Source organism: Pelodiscus sinensis, chromosome 1 (genome assembly GCF_049634645.1).
Source record: "Pelodiscus sinensis isolate JC-2024 chromosome 1, ASM4963464v1, whole genome shotgun sequence".
Taxonomy (NCBI): Eukaryota; Metazoa; Chordata; order Testudines; family Trionychidae; genus Pelodiscus; species Pelodiscus sinensis.
Genome location: NC_134711.1, coordinates 179,027,273 through 179,039,687, shown reverse-complemented (window position 1 = coordinate 179,039,687; position 12,415 = coordinate 179,027,273). Strand labels below are relative to the sequence as shown.

At 44.7% G+C, this 12,415-nt stretch overlaps 1 protein-coding gene across 1 annotated transcript in view; it reads right to left on the bottom strand.

Annotated features, from left to right (window-relative positions):
* GABPA (GA binding protein transcription factor subunit alpha) overlaps positions 1-12,415 on the bottom strand; it is a 37,490-nt gene that overhangs the window by 16,067 nt on the left and 9,008 nt on the right. Inside the window, exons 3-5 of the mRNA XM_075910125.1 lie at positions 9,774-9,918; positions 3,482-3,566; positions 594-839 (exon numbers count right to left, since the gene is read on the bottom strand). Of these exons, the coding sequence (XP_075766240.1) occupies positions 594-839; positions 3,482-3,566; positions 9,774-9,918 (476 nt within the window). The remainder of the gene's footprint in view (positions 1-593; positions 840-3,481; positions 3,567-9,773; positions 9,919-12,415) is intronic.

Here is a 12,415-nt window from a genome sequence, read left to right as displayed (position 1 = left end):
GGATGTAACTTCTCTTCTTGCATGCTATGAAATTTCAAAAGATATTCACTATAGTATTCCCTTGTATATCTGTGACTGAATTTCTCTCTTTCCAAGTACCAAAACCAAACAATGGCAAGAAAGGGCAAACAATCAGAAATTGTTGTGATGTGTTTTGTACCATCTTGAATTATCACTTTGTCTTCTTCAACAAGACAAATAAAGCAGCAAGTTTCTGGGAGTCTGTTTACGTATTGCAAGTTGATACAGTGAATAACACTGGAGAGTATATCACAATGCTTTATCATATCCATTTTTCACCTGTAGAGTCCAGGGTTCAAGTGTAATATAGGTATCAAGAAAAAGTTCCAATTTAGCTCCCAGAACAAATCTATAGACATTACATACACTATAATGCAAGCACAATTAGTTTATTCCATGATGACCCTCTTTTGAAAAGATTTTTGTAACTTAAAAATTAAATATTTGAATGTAAGTGTGGCTTTTCAAACAAATCTGTTACTAGTAGGAGAGCACTTTAATAAATGAGGTCCTTATAACATATAATCATCAAATGATTCTCATTGCAATTGAAAGTAAGTGCATTTTATTACCATAAGGTATTCCAAGGCGTTCTTGCTCCTTTCTGTAGCCTTCCAATGCTGCAGCCCATCGAGTCACTTGCTCAGAGGTCTCATCAGAAATTGTTGTAATGTGTTTTGTGCCATCTAGGGTTATCACTTGGGCTTCCTCAACAAGGTGAGCTTCAGCTTCACCATGGTGGGCATCTGGATCGATAACTACCTCAACAGTTTCCACGGGTTTTACAATTTCAAGGATGTTTAACTTGGGCTCTATTCCTAGATATGGAGGAAAACACATAAGACAAAATATATTATCTTTGAGCATTGCAAAAGCATTACAGGTTTCATTTATATCTCGCCCAACATACTGTTACTACAGGGATGGGCAAAATCCAGCCCCCAGGCCAGATGCAGCCCGCCCAACATTTCTCTAGAGCCTGTCCAACTGACGAGCAGAGAGTGTATACTTACAGCCGGCAACATGTGTTCAGCTGCCCCTCTGCCACCTTATTCAGTCCTGCAGCTGAGCTGCTCCCAGGACTCTCCTGCTAGCTGTGCAATGTGGGGGTGGGGGAAGTGGGGCAATAGAGGAGAGAATGCTGAAGTCAGGACATCTCCCTGCCCCTCTACCCCATCTCTGCAGAGCTGGAGTCGAGGAGAGGGAGACACATAATGGAGCTGCTCCAATCTGAAGCATGGATGGTAAGTGACCCAGAGGAGTGTCTGTCTTATGAGGCAGTGCACTGTTTCTAAGACTTCAGCGCTTGGGCTCTCACACACACTTGCACACTCTCCTCCCCTTCTCCCCCGTACCCATATTTGCAGAGCAGAGGAGGAGGGAGACACTAGAGCAGGACAGCTTTCCCTATCTTAAAGACAGGCATGGTTTCTCTCAAACTTACCCAGCAGCAACCAGCACTCTGTCACTGTCACAAACGTTTTGTGCCACACATACAGAGTCATTGTGCACTAGTTAGGCCTCAGCTGGAGTACTGTGTCCAGTTCTGGGCGCCACATTTCAAGAAAGATGTGGAGAAATTGGAAAGGGTACAGAGAAGAGCGACAAGAATGATTAAAGGTTTAGAGAACATGACCTATGAAGCCAGGCTTCATGAACTGGGCTTGTTTAGTTTGGAAAAAAGAAGATTAAGGGGGGACATGATAGCGGTTTTCAAATATCTAAAAGGGTGTCACAAGGAGGAAGGCGAAAATTTGTTCCTCTTGGTTTCTGAGGACAGGACAAGGAGTAATGGGCTTAAAGTGCAGCAGGGGAAGTTTAGATTGGACATTAGGAAAAAATTCCTAACTGTCAGGGTGGTCAAATATTGGAATAAATTGCCAAGGGAGGTGGTGGAATCTCCCTGTCTGGAGATATTTAAGAACAGGTTAGATAGACATCTGTCAGGGATGGTGTAGACGGAGCTTGATCCTGCCTTGAGGGCGGGGGGCTGGACTCGATGACCTCTCGAGGTCCCTTCCAGTCCTATTATTCTATGATTCTATGATTGTCACAGACACACTGTCACACACACTCTCCCACAAAGTCTGTCTCACACAGAGTTTCTCTCTCTCTCTGTAGCCCCCTTCCGCCTGAGGCCCTGCCCCTCCAGGGAGCCCAGAGCTGGCCTGTGTCCACATACCAAAATTCATGAAGTGGCCCCCCTGCAAAAATTATTGCTACATACAATTATTGCTACATGCTAAGACTCAGATACAGAAAACACCAATGCATTCACAGTTAGCATCACATTTTCAGAAGACATGCTATCAAGGACAGCACACTCAATGTGATATTTCTCCTCAATCTTCACTGAGTATTAGGAATATAAAAGTGAACACATGTAAATGGACAACTGGTGAGCATGGACTCATTGGTTAAACTTCATGGTTACATGCAGCCTGTCCCTCAGTGCTGCTGCCTCTGTTACAGAGCCAGCAGCACCAAAGTGATGTTAGGGGGAAGGGCAGGTAAGGAGGCAGCTCCCCAGGAGCCAGTGTACATGGGAAGCTGGCTTAAAAGCCAGCTGCCTGTGTGCAGTAGCTCCTTGGGAGCCACCTCCCCCCGTGTAAATGTGCAATCCCTGATATTTTCAGACGTTATGCTTTTATTAAAGTAAATGTGTTTTAACATCCCTACTTAGCACACACTAAGAATTTAGTAAAGTGAACATAAAAATAACTATGTCCTGTCAATCCACAATTCAATGTGCTTCAAATTCAAATATTTATATAAACCCACACGCTCCTATTCAACAGATCTGTACGTATACCTAAGGAACACTTGTCTTATGAAGAAACTATATTAGGTTTAAAAAAAAAAAGGTACCACTTTCAGTCTTCAAAAACTGGTTATTTTAAAAGTGCCTTTGAAATAATTACACATGCTTTGGTTAGCATCATTTTAAGATAACCTATAAAGGTACATCTACATTGCAATAAAGGCCTGCAGCAAGGCTGTAGCTAGCCTGAGTCAGCTGACTTTGGATCATGGGTGGGGGAGTCAACAACCATGCTCAGCTCCTGGGCAAGGTGCCTGTGAATGGAGGGCTGTGCGCCGGCTCCAAGCTCCCAGAAGGGACAGGGCCTCTGGCGAAGGGACGGAGCTGAGAGCAGTGCTGTTCAGACCATGGACAGCACTGCAACCCCTCTCCCCCACACAATAACCTTGCAACCCCCACACAACTCCTTAGAATACTGTGAGACTTCAGATTTAAGTAGTTGAAATAATGAATTTTTTTTATAAAAAAAAATCTTATTACCGTGAAATTGGCCAAAATGGATCATAAATTTGCTAAGGCCCTAAGCATGAATAATAGTTATATTTTTAATGCTAGTTAAAAATGATAATGCATGAACGTAAATATACTTACAATATGGCTTACCTTGCATTTTAGCAAATAAAATGCTTAACTGCTTACCTTGCCGGGATATTACTTGTACACTAAGCTGGACCGTTCCATCTGTCTTTACTCCTTGATCAAAGAGACTGCGATCTGGATCCAGCTTTATATCAAGAAGGAAATTGTTTTTAAATTGCTAGATTTATAATTGAATGCTTTTATAAAGTTATGTTGTATTTTCAATTCAAACCTCTATCTATATTAGGGTATCAGAATACTTCACTTCCTATCTAGAGCTATCAAATATTTTCAAATAAAGGCTGCAAATATTTTTAGTCTTAATCACAAACTGTGTGTAGTACTGTACAATAGCAGACATGCTCTTTAACCAGAGAAATTTGAAACTTGAAATCTAAAGAAAAACCAATCTATTCTGATTAACAGTAGCTCGTTAATCAGTAGAACCTACAATCTAGTTAGTTTTAAAAGAAATTAGTTATAAGCAGTTTGCTGCTATGTAAAAGACCCAAAGAATGCCATAGGGGAAATATGATGCCCACTATAAACAATATACTGTCAAGAAAAATATGTTACTCTAATGTTAGATCGTAATTGCAACAATACACAAAAGTGTGATACTTAAGTTGACAGTGTCCCTTTCATATGAATACTTACTACTATTTAATGGTCAATTAAATTGTCTAGACAACGTTTGCTTCCTTAGCTATATGCCTCTGAAATATTACATCATGCCACATTGGCAGCGGTTCGGCCTCATTCTTTAATACATCTTTTACATGGATAGGAACTCCCTTATTTTACATTAGTATCTCCCTCTCTTGTACACAAACTTTCTGCAGAAAGTCATTTATTTCACTCAACAGTATACAGGCAGTCCCCGAGTTACGCGGATCCGACTTACGTCGGATCCGCAGTTACGAACGGGGCACTTCCTCTCCCTGGTCTCAAGCAGACCAGGGAGAGGAAGCAAAGCGGCGGCGGAACGCGCGGCCAGCTGACAGCCCAGACGCGTCTGGGCTGTCAGCTGGCCGCGCGCTCCGCTCTGCTCCCCCCCCCCCCCGCAGACCAGGGGGAGGGGGAGCAGAGCGGAGCAGAGCAGAGCGGCGGAACGCGCAGCCAGCTGACAGCCCAGACGCGTCTGAGCTGTCAGCTGGCCGCGCGTTCTGCCGCTCTGCTCTGCTCTGCTCCGCTCTGCTCCCCCTCCCCCTGGTCTGCAAACCATGGGGGGGGGGGGGGGGGGAGCAGAGCGGAGCACGCGGCCAGCTGACAGCCCAGACGCGTCTGGGCTGTCAGCTGGCCGCGCGTTCCGCCGCTCTGCTCTACTCTGCTCCCCCTCCCCCTGGTCTGCAGACCTGGGGGACGGGGAGCAGAGCAGAGCAAAGCCGCGGAGCCCGAGGGCAGCAGGATAGCCACGGCGCGTCTGGGCTGTCCCGCTGCCCGCGTGTTCCGCCGCTTTGCTCCCCGTCCCCCTGGTCTGAGACCAGGGGGACGGGGAGCAAAGCAGAGCAAAGCCACGGAGCCCGAGGGCAGCAGGATAGCCACGGCGCGTCTGGGCTGTCCCGCTGCCCCCGTGCTCCGCGGCTTTGCTCCGGACGCCTGTGGTACAGCAGCTGGGGCGCTGCCGGTTGGTCCCGTAGCGCCGCTCTGGGTGCCACTGGACCAACCCAGCAGCACCCCAGCTGCTCTGCCCCAGGTGTCCCCTAGTCAGCAGCTGCTGAAAATGACCAGTGGCTGACTACAGGAAGCCCCTGCCCCGGGCTTCCTGGAATCAGCCGCTGATCAGTTTCAGCAGCAGCTGACTTGGGGATGCCTGGGGTTCTTAAGTTGAATCTGTATGTAAGTCAGAACTGGCGTCCAGATTCAGCCACTGTTGAAACTGATCAGTTTCAGCAGCGGCTGAATCTGGACGCCAGTTCCGACTTACATACAGATTCAACTTAAGAACAAACCTACAGTCCCTATCTTGTACGTAACACGGGGACTGCCTGTATTAAAAAAAGAAGTATTAATGATTTGTTCAAGGTAATAGAATTCAAAGTGACATCTAATTCCCCAGCCAGCGTGGAATCAGCTGGGAGCTATTTCCATCAGAGATTGACTGAGATATCCAGAGGACACCGAGAGTAGGGCTAACAGTCCCGATCACTAATCAGCTATATTTGCTACTGAGAACCAGCTAGAGCAGGGATTGGCAAAATATGGTCCCTGGTCTGCATCCGGCCTGCCTAACATTTGTCTGGCCTGTCATGATTCCCAGCAACTGACATGGGTCAGCAACCTATAGCTCTGAAGCCACTTCCAGCTCTTTTAGTATCCTGGAGATGGTGAGGGGGCAGCTAAAGCCCAGCCATGCTGCTGCCCGCCTGCTATGGCACCCCACTGCTCCTGCTGTTGTCCTGTCTCTGTGCTTCCCAGGTTCCTAGAGGCGGCTCACTGTGTGGCTCCCCCTCCTATCTTTACCCCCCAGTATCATCTTCACAGCTCTCATTGGCTGGTACTTGCAGACATGGGCAACACATGGAGACCCACTACTCCCCTATGCCCAGCGGGCATGCAGACATATTCCATGGCCACTTCTGGAAACAGCATGGTATCAGCACATGCAGGCAGTCTTCCTGAGCCCTGCTCTGCTGCTGCCTGTGGTAAACCTTATCTTTCCTTCTTTTCACCATTTTATAAGATAAGGCTATGTCTTCACTAGAAATGTCTTCCTGCCCCTGAGTTAATCCATCTCCTCAAAAAGGCAGTAGACAAATATATACATCCATCAGGTGCTACGCTGACTTAACTATGTTGCTTAAGCGTATGAATTTCTCAGACCCGAGTGACAGAGATAGCTCAACCTAATTTTTAGTGAAGACCTGGCCAAAGAGACAGAAAGGTAAAGAGGGATTTCTTTTTTCCACCACTAATCTAATCAAAACCCCAAGTGAGGCTAACACCAGTGGTAGAAGATTCATTCTTTTTAGTCACATGACTGCCTTTGGTTACATCTGCTACAGAAGCAATTATATTAGCAGAACTTAAATACTAATTTCATATTCCACAGCTAATATATCACTGCCATTGAATGTGTAATAAGTTAAAATCTGCTTTAAACAACAGAAAGGTAAGAGTAGATTTCTGTGTAGGGAGTGATAGCAAATAGAGCTTTATAGAGGATCAGTTAAAACTTCACTGTTTTTAGATTCATTAATTGGTAGCTTAGATATACTGAAAGTCTACTGTAATATTTAAAAATTACATTTTGTCAAAGACTGACACTGTAACTTAGTGACTACAGGCTGGACTTCCCTAGTCCGGCTCCCTCACGACCTGACCGGTCCTGGATGAGGGATTTTGCCAGATTAGGAGAGGTCATATCTGCCGCCTTCTGCTACCAGCCCCCTAGTCCTGAACCCGTCTCAGGCCCCACTGCCTTGCTGGTCCCCATCCCTCCTTGCCTACCACGCCAGGCAGTCCTGCTGGGGCATGAAGTGCAGCCCAGCTATGGCCTGCCGATCAGTCCCGCTGGGGTGCGCTGTGCTCTGGGGCCCGCCAGTCAGCCCTGCTGGGGTGCTCCACCGAGACTCTCTGGTCCTGCATGATCAGTGGTCCTTTTAGGCCACAGATGTTGCCAGACAAGAGAGTACTGGTTTACAAAGGTTCAACCTGTAGTCATTTTCACACAACAGTAGGACAAAGTCAATAGTATCATGAGAGAGATCTAAAACAAAAATGTAATCGGCTCTGAAATAACTCTTAGCAGCTACAGAAAAGTCAGCTTTATCATCAGAATTTCTTTCTTTGGGCCTTCAAACCTCCCTAATATTTCCTGCTAATCCTAATCTACTTGAAAAATGTATATATAGACCGAGTATGACAAAACCTTTTATACTACCTCAGCTTCATAACACAATATACTAGTCATTGAAGAATCTAATTCAGACATTAATATCTGATATATCTTTGTGTCTTAAATATGTGATTATTTTTCCAGTAACATATTTCTAAGCTTGATTTTTTTAATTATACGAAGAATCTCTATTTACACTCTTTGACAAGAGCGGCTGAATCGGGACTCCTGGGGCAGAGCAGCTGGGGTGCTGCCAGGTTGGTCCAGTAGCGCCAAGGAGTGGTGCTGCGGGACCAACCGGCAGCGCCCCACCTGCTCTACCACAGGACCCGGGCTTTGCTCCATGTCTCCCTGTTCTGCTGGGGGGGGGCACTAGCTGCGTCCCCCCCCAGCAGACCAGGGAGACGCGGAGCAAAGCGGCGGAGGACCCGGGCCAGACCGCGGCGCTTCCAGATCAGTGCCGCGGGTCCGGCCCGGGTCCTCCGCGGCTTTGCTCAGCGTCTCCCTGGTCTGCTGGTTCCCCCAGCAGACCAGGGAGACGGGGAGCAGCTTTTCTCGCCCCGGAGGAGGCGGGCGGCGGGACCAGGCATCCCACCGCTTCAGTCCTCCGGGCTGAGAAAATCCCCGTTCGTAACTGCGGATCCGACGTAAGTCGGATCCGCATAACTCGGGGACTGCCTGTATTTGTAGCAGGATTAGAATGAGAAAAAAAAAACCCTGAAAGAATATTTGCCATTCAATTTTTGCATTTTGTCTTCTAGAAAAACTATCTTCATTATTTTGTATTTTAAAAAAAATGACCTTCTTAGAACCTTTGAACTACAAGTTGCCTCTGGGAGTTTTGATCGACAAGGATAAGATAAGACACAAAATCCATGCTTGCTTTCTGCAAAAATACGAGGGTAACTTTTAAATACTCGGAATATCACTCCTGCAGCCAGTATGATCAAGCATTTGTTATAGCAGCTCCTAGTCTAGAGATAAAGAAATACAGTAAACTTCTGATAATCCGGCACCTTTAGGACCCAGGGGGTGCCGAATTATCAAATATGCCGGACTATCAGAAGGGGGGACTATGAGGGGTCTTGGGTGGGGTGGAGGGGATGCCACCCTAGACCCCTCATAGCCCCCCCTTCCGATAGTCCGGCTCTGCCCCAGGCATCCCCGATTCAGCCGCTGCTGGTCAGTTTCAGAAGCGGCTGACTTGGGGACGCCTAGGGCAGAGCAGCGCTACGGGACCAACCCGGCAGCACCCCACCTGCTCTGCTCCAGGCGTCCCCGATTCAGCCACTGCTGAAATTAACCAGCGGCTGATTCCGGGAAGCCTGGGGCAGAGCAGCTGGGGTGCTGCCGGGTTGGTTGGGGACGCCTGGGGCAGAGCAGCTGGGGTGCTGCTGGGTTGGTCCCGTAGCGTAGGCCCTTGGTGCTGCAGGACCAACCTGGCAGCACTCCAGCTGCTCTGCCTCAGGTGTCCCCAAGAGTAGCTGAGGTGCTCCCGGGTTGGTCCCGCAGCCCTGAGGGGCAGCGCTACGGGACCAACCCAACAGCACTCCAGCTGCTCTGCCCTCGGCTTCCCCGATTCAGCTGCTGGTCAGTTTCAGCAACGGCTGAATCGGGGAAGCAGGGCGCAGAGCAGCTCCAATTGTCCGGCTGCCCGGAGCACTTCCGGGTTCCCGATGGTGCCGGACCATCAGGAGTGCTGGAGCACTGGATGCTGGACAAATGGAGTTTTACTGTATATATACAAATTGTAATAAATACTCAGACAAATTCAGTGGAAGTGCCAGAATATATAGCATACATGTAACCACATATGTAACCACATATAAGGGCCAGCAAATATATCTTACATACTCTGTTAAATCTCTCTGTTACTACCCCTCTAGGGCTGAAGTAAAGTGATTTCAATGTATGCCAGTGACCTTTGCTACAAGTCTAGAGAAAAGTCTTTTAGTGTTAACAAGACTCGAAGGAAATTAGAAAGGTTTAGAAAGTCTTTATTTAATGGCATCATCCTTTAAACCTTTGAGGTAACCACCTATTTAAAAAAATACACTTTAAAAAAAAATAATATGCCCTCTAAACAACACAAAACAATGCTATGTAAAACTTGTCTGGCTTCTAAATTCAGAAAAATCTGTAAAAAGTAAAACCTCCCACAGGTACCAGAGAATAGTCAAATCACCTGACTTAAGGAATGTATTTCTTAGTGTATCATGTGTTCAAAATCATGCTACTTATTTTTCCCCAAAATTGATAAGACATGCTGCTAATCAAGATGATTTTCTGAAATGAACTATAGACATTTTCCAGTTTTTATTTGCAATAAATACATAATTAATTGATACACATAAAATAGTTTGAAGTTGGTAAGACTGACAGTTGTAAGACTGACTCTTATTATCAAACTGAGGAGTGAGCCCCTATACAAACATCACACTAGACGGAAGAGACAACAGAACTATTTTCACAGCATAGTTTGAACCCTCAGAAGTAGTTTTCTCCTTATTTTACCTGGATATCTTGCAGGCAGATTTCATGTGCATCCAAGGAACACTGAAGTCTTGGTTCCAACAACTTCTTAAGATTTCCAATCGGTTCATTGATATCAATAGCCTGACTCACGAATTCTGCTGTGGTGTACGTCTGTTCCACGATGCTTAAACACCAAAGAAATTATCATTAACTGGATGTTAAACAGAACAGTTTTGAAAGTGTGCTCATTGTGTGTTCAACAGAAGCAAAATCTATGGCTAGTTCACACAGCTATTCAGTTTTTTTGTAAAGTGAATGTTTACACCAAACATTTTAGTAGTTTATTGAAAGCCATACTGAGGGTATGCCTACACTGCCTGCAGCAGCAAGCCTCTCAGCTTGAGTTAACAGACTTGGGTTTGCACAGTCCAAATTCTTCCCAAGAATAACTTTATAGGGATGAATTTGGCCCCAGGATAATTGAGGTAAGAACTAATGGAAATCTGTGTTCTTCCAGCGATAAATGTAGACCCAGCATTTGATTCAGTTAAAGGGAAATATACAAATCTGTTTCAATCATAGTTTTGTTTTTGTGCAGCCAGAAAGTACTGAAAAATTGTCCTAAAGAAGGTTTGATTGCAGTTTGTATATAAAGGCCTGAATTGTGCTTTTTTCCTTTTAATGTATCAATGTCTTTTCAAAATTGTGGTGCCCAATACCAACATCCTCCCCCGCAAGTGATTCCATTTAACTGAAATCCAGCAATATGTGTGGCAGTAGTTAGAACTGCAAGTAATTTTAAAAAAGACACACTGATTTTCAGGTCTGTACTTGCCTTACATTTATATCTCACTTCAAACAGCTTGTTGGTATTTCTTAAAAGCACACCAGCTATTTTTAAATAAATTGTATTTAATATCTTTTTGTGAATAGTGCCTAGACAACTGCAATGTTGAAGTGCTTTTTGAAATAATTTTAAAAGGATTTTTTTATTTAAAAAATGTTGCCATTTATTGAACATCTACATTCTTTTATTTGCCCAGCTGTATCCCAAAATCTGAAACAGATACTAAAATTAGCACATATAAAAGACAGCTGCCTGGGACAAAAACAGTAAAATGTTTCATTTCTGAATACAAGAAGTCTGACAATAAAAATGAAAAAAAAAATATGACGACTAAAACAGTCAAGAGAGTCAAAAGAGATAGAAATGGTCACTTCCTGCACTTTCCAAAAGGTCTCCAACTAGCATAACTAACTTAGAAATGGAATTTAAGTGACTTATCAGTTAAATAGGAGATTTGGGGCAAAGACGGAAGCAGAACCTTGATATCAGAAATGCTAAGACAATGTGATTCACTCAATTTCTTTTACAAATCTCTAATTAGTTAGTAAAATAGTAAAATAAGGATAATGATTGTTCCGTTCTGTATTTTGTTTTAAGATTACAAATAAGCCAGATAATGTGTTTGGAAATACAGGTTAAAACTCTAAAGTTAGGGGGGAGGGATAGCTCAGTGGTTTGAGCATTGGCCTACTAAACCCAGGGTTGTGCGTTCAATCCTTGAGGAGGCCATTTGGGGCAAAAAATCTGTCAGGGATGGTACTTGGTCTTGCTGTGAAGGCAGGGGACTGGACAGTATGACCTTTTGAGATCCCTTCCAGTTCTAGAAGATAAGCCATCTCCATTAATTTAATTTATAAAATTCGAGAGACTCTGTTTCGGCAACATTTGTGGTCTGGCAGGACTACAGATATTACTGGACCAGAGAGCCACAGCTGAACAAGTTCAGGGTCCAGCCTGGGCCAGCACAACGGGAAATAGAGCCTTGGCCTGGCTGGTGGCCGGGAGAGCAGCCTGAACTAGGACTCTTGGAGGTGAGGAACACAGCCCTAGCACTGGGAAGGAGTGCAGCCCCAACAGGACTGGGGGTAGTGAGGCCTGTGATGGAGAGCAGATCTAGGAGGGGAACCTTAACCTCCCCTGGTCTGGAAAATTCTGTGGTTCATGACCACTTAGGTCTCAAGGGTGTCAAACCAGGGAGGTCCCACCTGTACCCACACTTTTCAGTTGAGGTTAGATAGGACCTATCCTGCAAGTTGCTCTGTGTATGCAAATCTCTGCACCCACACACGGCCCAACCTATCCTTTTTATTTTTTTAAAAAAACCTTTATATGTACATTTCCACACAAACAAAAAGGAAAAAGAACAGACTGAGATGGGCAAAAGTCAGGACACTAATAAATGCCAAAATCATCTTGTTCAAAAACCCAGTCAGAAGAGGGTCTCTATCATTTACAAAACACTCAAGCACATAAAAGCAAGGAAGTGAAATAGTTATTGTAAGTTTTACGCTGCCCATTCAACATTTTGCTTTCTTCATAAAATGCAGATTTTAAATCACAAAACAAGCATGATTCTGATACAATACTGTTTTTATCAGTAATAACACACAATCTTCGTTGAATGTTATGTTTAGATAGCACTATGATCAGTCACATAGAAAAGTCCATATAAATACATTAAAAAAGCATTCCATGTGTCATAGTTAAGGCTGTTATACTATGATAAAATATGTATTTCTTTATATCCAAGGTCTGAACCATCCAAGTAAATAGATTATTACCAGGATGCATCATTAATGGTTACTCAGGATCTGACAGTTCAAAATTATTAGCA